This window comes from Colius striatus, chromosome 1, assembly GCF_028858725.1.
Source record: "Colius striatus isolate bColStr4 chromosome 1, bColStr4.1.hap1, whole genome shotgun sequence".
Taxonomy (NCBI): domain Eukaryota; kingdom Metazoa; phylum Chordata; class Aves; order Coliiformes; family Coliidae; genus Colius; species Colius striatus.
Window position 1 is genome coordinate 5,867,386 of NC_084759.1, and position 17,888 is coordinate 5,885,273.

Genomic DNA, 17,888 nt, shown 5'->3' on the forward strand with positions numbered 1-17,888 from the left:
CCTCAGACAGCTGAGGCGGCGGCGTGTGGCGAGGTAAGCGGCGCCGTCGCTGACCGGAGGGAAGGGCTCGGGGAGCCGCGGATGGGGCGGCGGGAGAGGTGAGGCTGTCCTCAGAAATTGTGTGTGTGGGGGGCGTTGTCTTGCTAATGGAGTGAACCAAAGACAGAAGTTAGGTGTGTGAGCAGCCAGTGCCCGCGGTGCTGGAGCGCTGTGAGGATGGGTCTGCTGACAGCTGAGGAGTCCTGAGCCCAGGCTTTTGGCAGCCGGGCTGCTCCGTGCTCTAGTGTTTCGCTGCGATCAGATTGCAGGGCCCACTCACCTGGGGATGGGAGAGGCCTCGCAGGTGCCTTCCTTTCTCCCGGCCCCTGTTACTGAATCCGGGAGAGGCGCCGCTTGTCAGCGACTTTCCTCGGAACCCATGTGAGGAGCCGCTTCGAAAACTTGTAGCCTCCCCCGTGTGCCAGGACATCTCTGTTCTGGCGAAGGGAGCTCCTCTCCGGTAGTGAGCACCGAGAAACTGTTAAAACTTAACATCACCTGGCTTCTGTAGAGCCTGCTTTGTTAAAAAGGTTCTCTTTACGTAAAGAGGGCTCTTGGATCTCAGTTGAGAGATGGTAATGACCTTTGTGTGAATAGTACAGATTTCCACTTCAAAACACTAAATTAATTGCGTCTTCATGCTGTCTCAGGAATGCCTTGCCGAATTAGACCTGGCCCTAAAGTCTAATGCACTGCGTTGTGTCTTATGTGAGCAGAGGGCTCTGTTTATATGATTGCCATTGCAAGGATAAAGGTCACTTAAATCAGGGGACAGATTATCAAATGCCAAGTATTTTTGAACTGAGAAATGTAAGATGAGGACTTAAAACATGTGTGATGGGATGCTCAGAAAATAAACTGGATTTTCTTTGATAAAAGGAGAAAGCAAAATGACACAACAAAATATTTGTGTCTTTACATGTATCAGAGAATTGGAGTTTTCTGTTATGGAGTGTTTAAAAGGCTGATAAATCAAACGATGTAACTAAACTGATACAATGATACAACTTTCCAGTCATTATCGCGACATTTCCCAAGCAGTTCTTAATCACACCTGGCAGTGGCAGGAAACCTAGGAGTATAAAATGCCATGGAGCTGGTGCCATATATTGAGCGTTAGTGCCTACAGTTCTTGATAGTCTCCGTTGATGAAGTCAAAATAAAGCACTTCAGAACTCTTTAGCAAGAGAAGCTGGAATCAAAGTGAGCAACTTTGTGATTTTCATAAATTACCATCCTTGTTAGTGTTTTATGCACCTTGCTGCCTCCCTGAAAGAAAAGGGAATGATCTCATCTGCCGTTGACATAGTTCATGTTATTTTGGGGAATAAAACTTACCCTAGTTTTAACAGGCATCTTTATTTTTCAGGATTAGTCTGATTCCATCAGACATATCTCCTCTCTGTTCCGCCCATTTATTTTGGTTTTTACCTGATATCTTTCCTGCCCTGTCTGCATCCTTTCCTTTTATCTCACAGATTTTACTACTTGCACATGTTTTTCTCTGCACTGTTTGTGCAAGTATGATACAAGTCTTCTTGCACTTAGGTATTATTATTACTTGTGTGTAGCTATGTTATAAAATACTACTAGTAATGTTACAGTGTTAGAAAATGCTTATGTGCTGTTACCAATTACTGTATTCTAGTGTGCTTGTGTCTGGGTTTAAGGCAAGGAAATAATAGGCATCTACCTCAGTCTGCTTTCTGCCTTATGGGTGCAGTAGGCCTCTGCTTTGGTTGGAAGGCATGTTCTTGAATTTTCTGATGTTGTCAATGGACCTCTCTCACATTAAAGAATTTTCCTTTCGGTTTCTCTTGCAGCCCAGAGTAATGTATTATCTGTTTATATGGTCAAGCAATTAAAATTCAGTGAAATAAGTCATCATATTCCTGTTTATGCTCAGAGCAAACACTCCATTTCCCTCCTAAATGAATGACAGAAAGGTGAATTTCTCTTTTCTCTAAAGCACTGGGAACAGGCCATAGACTGATATATTCTCTGGAGTAAACTCCTGTTAAGTGCAGGAGACACTTGGAAGATTACCACATGGAAGTACTGTTCCAATTTAGTTCTTGGAGCAAACTTTTGATGCCTGCACAGACAGTGAGATTTTAACTCTTCCATCTAGAAAAAAAAAGGCTTAACTGTGAAGTTAAACAGTGGGATGAAATCAAAGGAATTACACGTTTTCTGCCCCATGTTTTTTCCTGTGCTCATGACAGAAAGGAATAGAACAGATTTCAACTGAAAACTGAATAAGAAAACATTACTTACAGGGAAACAAAAGGAATTCTTAATCTCTTGGTAGGAAAAATGTTTATTTTTCTTTCAAGTGATGGTTCTGTCCTATGGAAATCAGTCTGTATTCAATGGCGGGTTTTTTTTCCTCTGCAGGGAAGGTTTTCTTCATCCAGCATGGGTGGCTAACAGATAACTGCTGAAAGGAGCAAGTAACCTTCTGGTGCTCAAAGTCCATCACCTGTTGCATTTAAATCAGTTTCTTTAGGTTGATCAGAGTCAATTTAAGGAGGCTCCTTAGTTTGATCTCCCAATGCCAGAACACTTAAGTTTTATGGTATGTCAAGCCAGTGAGGTTGTATTTGCTGTATTACCAGCCTCCAGTTCTTTAGCTTATTTGGACATAAAGTGAGTGACAGCTTTGTTAACAGACTTATTCATGCGTCATTCTTGTGGTAGGGAGTTGTTCCAATTCACTTGGGTACAGCAACTGGCCATGCTAGATTCTTACTTCATGGTTTAAGGTTTTTGTGCTATATGTAACTTGACTCTGTTTATTGTATTGAGAGTGACAACAGGAGGAGATATATAGTATAACGTATGTCTGAGGAGAGGAAAAGAATACTTCTCCTTTCTTCTTGTTTTATAGCTCTTTATCTGGATGGTAATGACAGGTTGTGCTTGACCTGAACCCTGCACAATATCCTGTGCATGTACACCAAATTAATGGAAAACTTGACATTGTTTTTTTTCCTTCACCTTGCTATCCTCCTTTTCTTCTATAGTAGAAAATCTTCTAAAGGTAATTCTTTCTTTTCTCTCTTTCTCCCAGTTAAGAACATTCTGCTTTTCTGTCTCTAAATATGTGTGTATACAAATAAAAATAAGTTAGGAACTAAGAAGGTGCTTATTTGTAGAGTAACTAGCAGAACAAAAGCCTAGACTCATTGCCAGGTGTTTTTGTTCTACAAAAAATTTCAACTGAATATCATTTAAGATCATACGACATTGCTTTCCCAGTGTCTGACTGATAAATTGACAGTGATTTACTTCTGTGTAGGCTTGGATGGACTACAGTTAGACTATGTCATCTCATCCATGTAACTAGAGCTCCAGAAATAAATTGGTGTATTGTAGCACTGCTGGGTTGGAAATGGTTTTAAACCATCAGCTTTTTAGATGTTAAAATCTATCCCCATGCTTTTCTTCTCTGCTGAATTTAAATGGCTTATGGACTTCAAAAATAGCATTGAAAATAGAATGTTAGTAATGAAAAATTAAGGGTGAGGTCTAAAAATCAGGTGTAGTTGCTTATGGTGCCTGAAGTGCAAAAGTTATGGTAAGTATTTAAAAAAAACATGTAGATATGGTACTTAGGGATATGGTTTAGTGGTGGCTGCGGCAGTGCTGGATTAATGGTTGGACTTGATGAACTTAAAAGTCTTTTCCAACCTCAACAAATCTGTGATTAAGTGCTGCAGGCACATCTGTCAAACAACCAGAGATAGTGAGCCCTTCACCTTCTGTTATGAGGGAAAGGCTTTGTTGTTATTGTTGTTTTAGCGGCTTTCTCCTTTTTTTCTTAAGCTTGGGATCATTTATATTAGTGGAAATGTCATTAATACTGTCTTGATTTTAGTACTTGTCTGGAGATTGACATCTGGATTGAAAATTAGGCTACTCTCTTGTTCCATCTGTTCTACTTGAACTGGAGTGCTGTGTAGCCAGGAATACAGATCTGGCTGGATGAGTAAGTCAAGAAAGAGAGCTTGATTTGTGCTGGGATAGCCTGATTGAGGGAAAGTAGACCTGGGTTCCTGTTTCTGCTTGCAAGGTTGCGACATCACCTCAAGCTAATACTCATTCTGTGCGATGAGTGGTTTAATCCTTGGTAGTGCAGCCCTGGGAAGGGTTAAAAGTGAACTAAGTGAGGTCTTCAGACTGTCTTGTATTTTAGTGAGCTAGGGGAGGAGAGTTTGATTCCTCTTAGGTTAAGTGGTTTTGGGGGCTCTGGTTTTGACTGCTTCCTGGATATGTGCTGTAACCATCAGGCAAAGCAAAGCTAACACCTTGCACAACTGTGCTCTTAAAGAACAAGCCACTCCTGCAAAACTAAATACCTGCACAGGGATAGGCATTTTATTCCAATCCCTAGCCTCACAAACTCTAAACTCCAGATTTTGCCACCTGTGTCTGAGAAACAATTTCAGTCTTCTGCTTCCTCTTTCATATTCCTGTGCTGTTCAGCAGCATTTATAAGGCAAATCCCCATTGTGCAGTGTGATTTGACATCACACCTTAGACAGTGCAACCATAGGCTGCTACAGAAACTGTTCCATTCCCCTCGCCTCTCATGTGGAGCAACTGGGTTTTACTTCTCACCATCTGCTTTTAGCCTTCTTGCTTTTCAGTGCCTGACCGTTCTGGTTGGATCTGACCATTAAGTATTCAGTGAAAGTGGTACCAGTCAGGGAAAAAACTGGGTTTTGCATGATACAGCCAAGCCCAGCCAGGCAAACAGTCTTGTGAGTGAAGTTTTCATGGCTCATAGACTTCCTGTTATTCTTGCAATTTAATATCACTATTAAGGAGGACTGACATTGCTGTATGGTGGTTTCAATTTAGTGAGAATGAAGCTGCTAGCAGCTGGAGTATTCATATTGTAGGGCTATCAATTAAAACATTGTTATACCTGAGAAGATGAGTGATTTTTGTTTGTTTGTTTGTTTTCCTCTTAATAGGGAGCTTTACCAAGCTTTAAAATTGTATCTATTTAAAAACAAAATAACCAACAATAACCCTGAAATAAAATCTTCATTGCAAAGGTTAGTTTTGATGACTGAGGTGAGACCTGATTCTGACTAGTCTATATGCAGACTGTGGGCTACCTTGTTTTTAACCATTTTGATTTTTACTTATCTGGAAACTTCATCAAAGTGCTTTTCTTCCCACCTCCCTCTTTTGCCTACTTCTTGTTTCTATGACTGCAGGACTCTTAAAGAATATTCTTTTCCTCTGGCACTTGATTTCTGATGGTAATCGGATTCTATGTAAGGCCTTGTTTTCAGGTAGGTGTGTGCCTCAGTTGTTTTAACATTTACTGGATTAACAGATACAAGCTTTCTTAGTAGCCTTCAGATTACATCAATTACTAGGTGGGTAATTTTAACCTCAAAAACTTGCATGAGTGAGTGCCTAGGGTCAGTGGTTAGTCATCTCACAAGAAAGGACAGCCAAAGGGCTTGTTTTGTTCATTGGCTCTTTGTGCACATTAGTAATAAGTTAACCAGAGCTGTAGTTACATTAATGAGGTTAATAGCTGGAAAGTGAGGGGGGAGTGCAGTGACAGATTAAAGTGTTTTAGGTAAATAAAGGATGATTTTGTTTCCCACAGCTACTTATTTACTTAATTGTGTCCAAGAATGGAGTGCCTTTTGTAGTATTCTGCATGATCTCAATTTTATGTTAGGTACAGACAAAGCTGCTCTGTTGAAACTGAGATCATTGGCCTCCCTCAGGAGAGGCAGAGATATAAAATGTTGTCTTATTGGTGCGGCAGTTTTCTGCTCAATCTGTACTACAAAACTATGTTGAGCACCCTCTTGCAAAGGATGTGCTACCACTAGTGACCCGATCATCTGATTGTGACAATGCTTTAGAGCAGATTAAAGTTATGCATGAAAAAGTCAACCTATTAACCCATGGGCTCTTCATTTTACAGAGTGGAAGAAAATCAGTCTATCAGTAATGGTGGCTGTCCTTGCTCAACTAGCTCATCACCTTGACTCAAATGAGGGATGAGAGTGGGGACTCCTCATCACAGGGATGAAACAAATACTAATGGATTCCCATAACCATGAGACAAAAATAATCAGAGAAGTCATATGAGCAGGCTTTGAAATAAATATTTTCAAAGTCTTTTGAGAAACTACTATATCTTTACGAGTTTTCCAATTGATGTCCAAGACTGAAACTGCTCTACCAAACATCTTACAATCAGCTCAGAGCAAGCATTACTCCAAGTATATGAATGCAAATCCACGTTTGCTATTTGTAACACCTTGCATCAGTGCTGCTAGTCCTTTAATAATGAAGATCATCTTGTTAGAAAACCTGCATTAGCAGAGAGTCAGCACTACACAGTGACTGTGCAAACTGCAGCTCAGTTCTTTGCTTTCATATAGAAAAGATTATCTAACCAAGATGCAGGAAGTGTGTCACTTCCCAGTAGCCACTGATAGGAAACACTTGTTAATTAGTCACAATCTTTTGCATGCTTCCATTCTTGAGTTGCACAATTTCCAGAACAGAATTGCAGCTATAAAGTACCCACATACTAAATAGCAGGATAACAGGGAAGGAGGGTAGAGGTAGAATAGTTTCCCTAAAGTGTCTTAACTTGCCAACACATCTGCTCTAGGAACATTGTAACTTTGATTTGACTAAGGTTGAAATTTGCTAAACCTAAGAACAATATGTGTAACAACAGAGGTTTTTAGTCAATCTCAGCACTACTCTTTAACCATCCCTTCCAAGGTAATTAATGTAGAAAATGTTCTACAAGTAGAATGAAGACACTGTGAACACCTGCCTAGGAGAAAAACAAAGTCAGGTAAAAACACTAGCTATGTGATTTACTGAGGTCTATAACTGCTCACAGAATCTGGTATTTTTTTTTTTTTTAGCAAAGAAGAGGATTAGTTACCTTTTTGAAATTCAGTAGCACAGGGAAAAAATGGAAACCAGGCAAAGACTCCTTTTTGCAATATTTTTGGTGGAGGAAAGTTCCTTTCAGATTTCTTGTACATAAAAGCATTTAAGTGAAGGAAAGCCCAACCTGAGTGAGGGAGAAGGATACTCAAAGCACAGGCTGCCTAGAGGAATTTTGCCACTTTAGCCTTTTAAAATATTATTTTATTTGCTTTGTTCTCCTTTTTTAAGGACTTGCTAGTACATAATGGATATCTTTCTTTGACTTGCATCAAGGGAAGAAAAGCTCATTGAGCTAGTGCAGGGAACACCAAACCTCAAACTAGAATACATATATCTTTTTGAAGAAGGGGTAAGGAAAGAGAAGGAAAAGGATTTGTCAGCTCCTGGTTATATACAGGTGTTGCCTGTGGAATACTGTAGATGAGAGGAAGTGCAGCTGTGTTTTCTACTCTACAGTAAAATGTTGGCCCACTCTTGCTGTTATCTACCATAATGAATCTGTACATTTAAGATGGCAAGTCTCCAGAAGAAAAGTGTGAGTGCTTCTTTCCTGTAAAATGAAAGGAAGTAATTGAAATATTAAAACCTTTTTATAGAATTAATCAATTATTTGAATTATTAGTTTCAGGAGGTTCTTTTTTGGGAGCAATCTTTTGGCTGCTTCTTGTGGAGCTTCCTTGGTGGAATTTGAATCAGTATCATAATTATGTTGGGAAGACATTAAAAAATAACTGGCTGTCAAGTGCAGAAACATGTTGGATAATGATATGGATGATCAGGAGAGAACTCACCAAGTAATGTTTGCTTCCAATCTCTTAAATGTTTTAGTTTTTAATTTAAATCTATTTTGAAATATGACATAAAAACACTCTTAATCTAGATTATCTGTGGGTCTAATGCCAGTGCTGACAAGAAAAATGAGAAAGTGACAATGGGAGCTTGAGTCTTATGAGCTCCCCACACTTCTGCTTTTGAAGAGGCTCTAGTCTCTGTGTGAAGGGACATGAGAATAATTATTACACAAAACACGGTGCTCACACCTCAGATCTAGAGGACTAAGCCACCTTTGATATTATATTTCAAGTGCCTTACTCTGAGAAAATACTCCCCGTGTTGTGATTTTTGATGAAAACAATTAGCAACTAGAAGAACAAGGTTCTTGCAGATTAACTATTATTAATTCAAACAATATGCCTACTGGAATCAAACCACAACAAAGTGCCAATGGTATATTGTGCAAAGGAATACAATTATAAAAACCTTGGAATTCATAATGAGATATGCTGATGTTAATGATGTTAACTTCCTGAAATCTCTGTACTTGAAACTGCTTCAAAATTCTTATTTTTTCTAGTAATTTTAAAGTTAGAACAATGTGAAATAAATGGCATGTCATCTCTAGTTAGTCTGACAAACAGTGATCATTGGGGAAAAGAAAAAAATAGGTGTATTTCTCTGAGGCTTCTCTTTGCTTCATGAACATCTTATTCAGACAAAACATCCTCTTGAAGCTACTGGTCTAATGGTTGCATACCATAATAGGTATAGAGATTGACATTCTAAGTCATGGCTGCCAATATCCAAGCCCTATGAAAGAAGTGGCAAGCTGCCATATGTGATTAGAGAGATTAGGCCCCAGCTGAAGAAAATTACTCTTTTTCAATTTTTGGTTGTTAACTTTCATCCTCTCACTGTTACTAACTTTTTACTTTCTTGTTCAGACTAAATTTTGTGTAAAACGGAACAATTGCCTGTATAGTCTTCAAAGTGATGAAGATCTTGACTTCTCACCAAATAAAAGCAAGCTTAACTCACAGGCAAAGCCATGTGGATCAGCAAAGCAGGTACTCATGGAGAAAAGCAGATTTTTTTTTCCTCAAGTGCCTGTTACTCTAGCTGCATTTCTTGCTTTTCCAACTGGCTGAAGGTCATTATATAAGGCTGTCAGAATACTTTAAGTTTGCAACTATTTTGTGGTTTAAAACAACAGGGATCATTTTGGTACTGTTGAGGAAAGTTAAGGTATGAGCAAGACTTGTTATTTAGCTCTTTTTTTTTTTTTTTTTTGCCTTCACTGTGCCTGTTTTGAGCAGTTACCTAGTCCTGGTTACCTAGTAACCTAGTCCTAACAGATAAGTAAATTCATTTTCTGAACTTTATTGTAAGGAATATTGTACAGGAGAACATATACATTTATTACTGAAATAAAACAAAGCATTGTTGTGTTTGTGAGAGCAACTTCAGTGTTGTCTTATGATAGATATCTGTAAAAAGATACTGCAGAAGTCACTGTTCCACTAATACTCTCCACAACTAACTAGATAAGAATTTCTCTACTTCCCCCTGGCTAAACATACGTGTTGGCAAATACTGTCCTCTAAGTTAATCTCTAACACTGTTGGAAATATGATATGCTCTGTATATTTAGCTGTTATCATTTTGAAAATGCTCTGATAACACCTCTTGAAGAAGCAGCTGCATTGGCTACAGATATGCATATGTCCTCATGTTTGTTTTAAGTTCAGGTCCTTGCCATTGCAGACAACCATGTTTAAATCTCTCTCAAATAATGACTTAAATCCCTCTTGAAAGTTAATAGCTTTTTTTAATCTCCAGTACTCAACTTGAAATCTGTAATCCTCCAGTCTTCTGCACAAACATATTCATAACCATCTTAAACTATTTGTGCTTGTGCCAATGCTGGCTTTTGGCTTAATAAGGTGTTCTCCCTTCATTGAATTTGCATCATGTGTTTGCAGAAAAATTACATTCTCTAAGGCTAGGATGGTGCTGAATTACCTGTGACTGTACTGCTTAAATGCTAGAGGCGAATCAAATTTGTTCGGGAAAGTGTGATGATTTGTTTGGTGGTTGTTGCAAAGCTGTTGCTTGTAAAACTCAGAGATACTGTTACTGCCTAATGTGAATTCCCAGGGTGGTAGGGGAATTCTTCAAAGCCCTTATTGCTCTTAGTGTTCTTGGCTTTCTTGCTTCAAAACAAAGACTTGTTATTTCCTGAGCATGGGTGTAGGCCAAACTTGGTTTATTCTCTTCTGAGAATGAGTTTCTCTGCAGATGCAAATTATTATATTACACAATTCCATTTGTTTGCCTTCCTCAACTTCTTGTTGCCGTGTCTGGACTTCCAGCTCATTCTAGTTGTTACCACTGATATGTTGTAGCACTGGAGAAATAAATTTAGGAAAATGTGTAGCTTTCAAATGCTTAAACCCAAACCTTCTCATTTTTAAGAGCCAATAGACTTTTTTTCTAACTGAATGCTTTATGGAATGAAGATTTACAGATGAGAGCTGCTCATCAGCGAGGCCTGCAGGGTAATTGTTCATCAGAAGGAGTTGGTACAAATAGGGGCAAAAGCAGCCATAAGTGTAAGATTGTCTGTCACCACCTTCCTCTTGTTAGAAGGCATTGGCTGCAAGATATTCTCTGGAGGCAAGCTCCAGTAGCTTAAGCCTACTGTACAAGGAACACTTGAAAGTTAGTTTTGCAATGTAAATTTAGGACATGATGAGGTTTCTTCATGCAAAAGGAAACCTTGTTTATTTGGATGGAACAGCTGACTGAGGTTTTGCTATTTGCTTTCTGATCTTGTTGATGAACTTAATGTCAACCACGACAAACTACTCCAACCTCTTCCTTGCCTCTCCCTCATTGTATCCCATAGGTATGCACTGAATAAAAACTGTAACGTCTAAACTTTGGCTGTGGTACCTCTTAATGTGATATCTCATAATGTTTGGAATGCAGTTTTTGAATTAACTTTCCCTGTTTTTACTTGGGAGAAAGCAGGAGGGGGAGTGGGTAGGGTGGCAAACAGCTCTCTGTGGGTTAAACAAGTTTGTAGACAAGGTTCTTTCTGTTATGACTTGTGTTCTAGAGAAATGTAAAGCCTTACTTACATGAATTGAAGTGTATAACTGCCTGAGAGGTTTTGAGAAATTTTTAAGACAAAATGTTTGGATGAATGCCTGGCTTAAAGCATTTGGAAATTGTGAGTGGCTTGAGTGTGTGTGAGAAACTACATTTTGTATCTCTTTCTGGTTCTTTTATTGCCAAAACACAGAAGCTTTCATGCATGATTTACACAAAAACATAATTTCATATTTCTGTTTATTACAGGGAATAGATTTTTTTGTGGAAGGGAGATTTTTATGTGGTTTCACTTGAATTTAAGGTTTAAGAAAAATTAAAAGCTAAATATCTGAAGACCCAACGAATGTTACACTACAGCACATGACAACCTTCCTCTAGAAATTTGTCAATGTGGTGTTTCTATCATTCATGTGATTGCATCAGTCTGATATGGATCTTTCAGTCTTATTTGAAACTTAGGCTTGAAATCTTTCCTAGCAAAAGAAATCTTCCCATTGGACTTGCAATGGCATGTATAGGGGCTTTTAAGATAAAAAGAATGGACAAAAAAAAGAATTGAGGTGATGGTAGTGGGTGAATTGAAGTAGAGGAAGGCTTTGATTATTATATTTTAATGTTTTGATTAGCCTTAGGTCTTAAAATGGGGAGTATACTCTAAGCCAGCAGTTTGTACTTGGAACCTGTGCTTACAGCTTTTTGCAGAAAGCCAGCTTTGCAGTAACTTGTACCAGTTGGTCTCATGAGGTTGTCAGAGTGCATCATGGACAGAAAAAGGTTTTTGTATTTATGCAGAAACTAAAAACTCTTCTGGTTTCAATTTGTGACTGCTGTAGTTTCAATGACTAAAGAGTTGTTATCATAGTTAATTGTGATATCATTGGCACTATATGGGTGATACACACTAAAGGGAGAAAAAACCCAAACAGCTAAACTGATTATTGCTAATTTTCTCAACTGCTTATCTTGTGAGATCAGGGGCCAGTTTTTCAGGTACTCAGACATACCTTAACTGAAGCATTATATTGTTTAGCTTTGCAAAGGAACCCAAAGGATCTCAACTGCACTACTGAAGACTGGGGAAGCTTGTAATCACAATCTAGGATGAGAGCAAAACCAGCTAATATAATACCACGTAAATCTGAATACAAAATATGTGCAAGTTGATCAGTAGAACAGAATCCACATAGAGCTCTCTGAAGAGCTAGGAGGGGAATGTGTTCCAGTTAACCCAGACATAGTAAATATGTTCATCTTATGAAAACACAGCTTTGAACTGTGGAACCATATTGTATGATATTTACCACGAAAAAAATGGTTAAGAGCCTGCCAGGATTGGTGATGTCTTGCACCTGATTTTAAAGAAAAAGTGAGAGTGCAACCTTAGCTGCAGAAACTGCTCTACACAGTGCTGCTACTTGGGAGGTGTAGTGCAGCTTGCTGTGAGTTCCCACAGCCTGTGTGGATAGTCAGCCTTTGCAAACTGTTGCTCATTTGGGGAGATCTGAAGTTCTACTTCCACTAGTTTTATTAATTTGTATACTGAGAGACGTCAGCAAAGCCTGCAGCTTGTTTTGTAGATGCTGTCCAACCCTTTCCTTTAGAATTTTAAATGAATCTAATGAATCTAATAATGCTTCTTCCCTCAGCCTTCTTTAAAGACAAAGACATTGTAAGGTGGTATTCCCACAACAGCTTTCTTAAGACTTGACTGGCCTGAGGCAAGAAACTTGCTGGATTTGCATGAAAAAAATCAGTAATTCCATTTAAGAGCTGTGTAGGTTTTATTATTTGCCATACAAGCTTCTGTGCCTGTTGCCAGTAGTGCACATGCCATCAAGTCAGCATCCAGGGCTTGGGATTAGCAAGGTGATGTAAAAAGTTTCCATGTGACAGCCAAAACAGTTGTCCATACTTATTCATAAGCTGAAGGTGTACTTTTATAGATCCTCAACAGATTTAGGATGTTATGTTTGTTGGTAGCTCTATAGTAAGCACTTTTTACTTCTGCCTAACTATAAAGCTGTAATTTTCTAAAGATAAAATCACAGGGGGCAGATTGTTTGAGATACTGATCAACCTCATGGAATACAGTCAAAATTAGAATGATGGAGAAGATAAATATGAGAGCCAAACATAAACAGAAAGCTGCTAGGTGTTGGGGTTGTGGGAGGGATAATCATTAATGTGGCTGCAGCTGCCTTCCGCATCTGTAAGAAATGTTGTTACCTGTAGAGATGAAGTTTCACTTTGAGTAGTGCCAGTGCCAATATCTTGTTTTCATTTCATGGTTGAACTCTGTGGCCAAGGAAGAAAGCCCCATGACTTGTTACATGATTTTAGTGCTCATTAGATCAATAGGATGTTGGTATTCTGTCTTCCAGATGGCAGTGTCAGATTGCAAAGGCCTTGGGCAGACAGACACACACAAACCTAGAGTGTTGCGGTGCCTAATAAAGACCCATCCAACAACAACATCTGCTTCTCTTCTGTCTGTCCCCAGATTTGTCACTAGGAATGCTTTTGAGGCTTACATTAAATTAAAGCTATTTATTTTTCTCTGGCTTCATTACATCCATGGACCTGTTACCTTGAAACTCTAAGAGACTACTCTAGATGCAACTGACTTTCCCCTGTAGGCCCCTTGCCCACTTCCTTCTTTATTCCTCTTGAGTTTTTTTTGAAGAGAAGATTTTTGTCTTTGACAGTTGGGATTGCCTTGTAGGTGAATAATCTTCTGGATTTTTGGACAACTGTAACCGTGGTCTACAAAACAGAGATAAACAAAAGTTTTCAATTATTGCTTATAGCTGCCATTTGGTTTGGATGAAACAGTGAGGCTACAATACTGCATGACTCTTATTTCTAGATGCTCAAGACGATTACATAGAGATTATTTTGCATTTATTCTATATGTTCTGTAGGACAATGATTAGGTCTACATGGGATCATATTCCTCACATAATTATACACTATATTTTGTGAGTATAAGTTACATTTATATCTTGTAAATTAAGTGGTATTGCAGCCTGGGGAGACCACAGCTACCCTAACTTTCCTTCCCAAATCAGGGACTGGTACAATGAAAAGGGAAATGACTCAAATGTTTCCCTTCTCTTTGACCTCAAGGTAAATAAGAACAGCATAGCAATTCTGACTCCATCTATCAGCTTTTAGAAAGTTTAAAAGGCTTATTGTAAGAAAAAGACTTTGCAAACATGGTACCTGAGCAGGTCAGAAGTCTGTTGTAGAATTTCCATTTGAGAAGAGGATTTTGAAGAAATAATCTCTTAAACAGGTTGGTTTTAATTCAGAGTTGCATGTGAGAAGCTTTTATGACTGATTACACATTTTTGTTACAAATGGAAGACGAAGTCCTACATTGCAGAATTTCAGAACATGCTCCCAAAGAATGTGGAAGTGGAGCATACAAATTCCTCTAACACATCCTCAGTCTCCTCTCATTGAGACAATATATTACATTTGACAAGGTTCTGATGGCTTCCTCAGGGGTTTTCCTTCAGGGCTTGTGATGGCTGCTGCCTTTTCTTTTACCTTCCAGGAGACCAGAGCCTTAGAAGTCTTTCAGTGGGAAGACAGGTGGGGAAGGCAAGGCACACAGTTTTGTAGGAGTGGAGTAGGGTCCAAAAGTTCAGTGGGTTGTCCTATGGGATGATTCTTTTGTTCTATTTGGTTGGTGACTTGCCAAAAATAGTGTCCTGGAAATGTATTAATAAGTAAACCAGCACAGCAAGCCCATTAGTTTTAGCCCAAGCAGCTGGGCCTTTTTTTTTTTTCCCCTTTAAGTCTGCTATTCATGGGATTCAAGATAATCTTTCTTTAAATAAATAAAACCCAACTTCTAGTCCTTGCCAAGAAAGTTCAGAGATATGATCCAAGTCTATACTGGCAGAAGGTGAACACCCGGGGGTCATGTTGAGCAGCCTCACTCTTTCTGCTGCTTTCCTTTGAATTGTGGTTGTGAACAGTAGCTAATTTGCCTGACTCTTCTCTTTCTATATATTATAGCCATAGACACAGATTTCTTGTGTGCCCTCAAATATAACATCAACACTTGTGACTACACATGACTTTTTTTTTAAAAAACAAATGCTGTGTTCTTGATTTCTTTTTTAATATATTTTTCCCCTTCCCTTTCCTCCAAATTATTCTACTGACTTAAAAGACAGCTTAAAATGCACCTATTTTATAATGTCATTTGAATGACACTTGAATCTATGTTTTAGGGTGTGAGTTCTCATATTGGAAAGAAATGCATTTTTATGGCCATCTTGTTCAAGAGGCCTGTAGAACAGGTTTGACTTGAAGTGACCATTTGAACTTCACAAAGTAGTTTAATCACATTGAAAAACTTGTTTCTTTTAATTAAAAATGCATACATAATCTACTTCCCTGATCCCTGATATTACAGCTTGTTCTTCCTTGTCTCTGTTTTAGGGGATATTTTGTTTGCTCTTAAACGCTGGATGTACTGGGTTACTGAGAGGACCAGCTGAGAAGACATCAGGCAAGCAGAATGGCCAACAGGAATGCAACACTTCCCCAAAAGTCTGTCATCTAGGGAAGCATGCACATACTCTACTGCAGTAAAGCAACATTTGGGACTCTAAACTGCTGATTGTAACCTGGTCCAGTTTTCTCAGTGCCTGCTGAAAAAGACCTCTTTTCTATACCTTTAAAGCAGACTGTAAGGCTATCCTCTTCATCAGGATTTAAGATTTTCCTGGACACTTTATCAGCCCCTACACATGCAACAAGATGATTGACCTAAGCTTCCTAACAGAGGAGGAACAAGAGGCAATAATGAAGGTCCTGCAACGGGATGCAGAGCTTAAAAGAGCTGAAGAAGAGAGAGTCAGGTAAGGGATCGAGTGCCCTGGGTTGTCCTTAGACCTACACAGTTCATATACTGAGTTTGTCAGAGCATAGGAGTAGATAAAGAGTTGCTACAGGGGGCCCCATGTTCCATATATGTGGTTTGGAGATTTTCACTGCAGCCTAGATTTAGCATAGTCTCTGCATGAAAGGCCTCTACTACACAAATGATTCATTACTAGCCAAAAGACTAATTCTTGATTTGGACCCTTATAATTCTTTAAGAGGCCAAGCACACCTGGTACATATCTGGCTTGATTTCCTCAGAGAAGGATTCAGTTTGCAAGTATCAAAACCTCTGTGAACTGGACTAATGCATGAGTGTGTGTGGGGATTTGATTCAAAAGAAGCACTACTGCCCCACACAAAGAGGCCAGTATGGATGCAGTCAGTAACGTGTCTGAATGAGTTACACCACAAATATATGGAGCGTTGGAGCTGCAGTCTGGAGGACGTACTGGTGCTATGTTCTGTTGCCAAGAAATCGTTGCTACCAGTGGCTAAAGCAGAAAATTCTTCCCTGTTTTCTTTTTGGTGTCACAAATGTTTGGTATTAAAAATGTTTAATAAAAGTTTAATAAATGAAAGGAGAAAAAAATATATAAATGAAGAAATGTGATATTCTAAAGTGTTTTGTGCTCTGGGAGATTTTCATAGGGGTATTACTAAGGTAACTGCCATGAATAGAAATGCACGTGTAGAAAGCAGTGTTGCCCAGATAACATTGAGAAAGCCATCTACATAGGTATAAATAGCAATCAAATAGTTGTTTCAGCTAATGTAGGTAGCTACCTGCTCAAGAATGAGGATTTTAGTAGTTAACTTTCTTCACAGGGGAGAAAAAGGTTGTCCATTACAAGGTACACAAAAGGATAAGCGCCAAATAGTGAAAAATGGAGCCTTAAATGGTGAAAGATCAAAGTATTTATCACAAATAAATATTTACAGGTTTCTGCTAAGGCAGGATTTACTTTCATTGGCTCAGTAAGCTTCTCTAGGATTATTTCTCCTTGTGATGTTCCTCATGAAGATGTTTATTTTCCTATTTAAATGTTTTGGAATGATTCAAACCATGATGCATCTCTGATGCTTCTCTACTGAGAAAAGTGGGGATTTTTTTTTGACACATGCCCTCTGTATGGGCATCCCTTACTGTGCAAAAGACACAGCAGCCTGCCACTTACCCCAAGAGCAGTGTCTATTTTGCTGTGGATGCTTGTGCAGTCTTTTTTGGTCAACGTATGGTCAGTTATTCTACTTTTTCCTCTCAGTCTAAGAGCAATAAAGGGCAAACCAGTAGCTTCTGGTTTGAAGGGCTTTTCCTCTTAAGGTATTTGTTTCACTGAAGGTAAAATCATTATAGGCAGTATTCCAATTTTTTTTTCTCACTATCATAATATGAGATGAGGAGATTCCTTAATGATGAGAGGTTTTCACCACATAATTTTGAAGAGACAGAAAACTGACATTCCTGTAACAGAATAGGTGTGTTTTTTTTCTTTACTGTAGGTAAAAAAGTACTGACTGTAATCTTGGAATGGTACAACAGAACAAGATCTGAAAGTCCTTAGGGAAAGTAATTGTAGATGTGAGTTTGAAAACAGTATCTGAAGAAAGGAAACTTTCCAGGAACAGAAAAATCAAAAAACCACACTCAGTGGTGGTCTGAAAGGGCTGTCAACAATTATTTTTGTCTGTCTAACTTTGCTTTTGTCATTTGTAATTCTAGTTCAAGAGGGTGTGGTGGAAAATGCAAGGGACTGCAGGTTGGAGCAGCCTGTAATCAGCATGTTTTTTTCTACAATAACACGTCTCTTCTGGTTTCTTCTGAATATTATAACTCCTGAGAAGCTGTTTTAGATGTAAGCTTCCATATTTTCCTGCATAGATGTGGCACACGGAGTTTGCTTATTATATACTATGTATTAAAACACTACCTGAATTATACCTTCACCCAAGGAGATAGAATATCTTGGTTTGAATTCTACAGCCCTGTAGACCTGGAAGACTCCAAGAGCTGGGATTGAATGTCATAATACAAACATCACATTCCGACACAGTGTTTTTTGTATATGTATATAATGGAAGCCTTTAGCACGATCTTTTTC

The 17,888-nt window shown here is 38.7% G+C and overlaps 1 protein-coding gene across 5 annotated transcripts in view; it reads left to right on the forward strand.

Moving 5' to 3' along the window:
- Window positions 1–17,888, forward strand: part of SYTL2 (synaptotagmin like 2) — a 60,510-nt gene continuing 42,622 nt past the window's right edge. For 4 of the 5 annotated variants that reach the window (XM_061990730.1, XM_061990772.1, XM_061990746.1 and 1 more), the window contains exons 1-2: window positions 13–98; window positions 15,343–15,764. In XM_061990730.1, the coding sequence (XP_061846714.1) occupies window positions 15,664–15,764 (101 nt within the window). In that variant the 5' untranslated portion in view covers window positions 13–98; window positions 15,343–15,663. Of the gene's footprint in view, window positions 99–15,342; window positions 15,765–17,888 lie in introns of all 5 variants that reach the window. The other variant, XM_061990738.1, reaches the window with a different exon arrangement.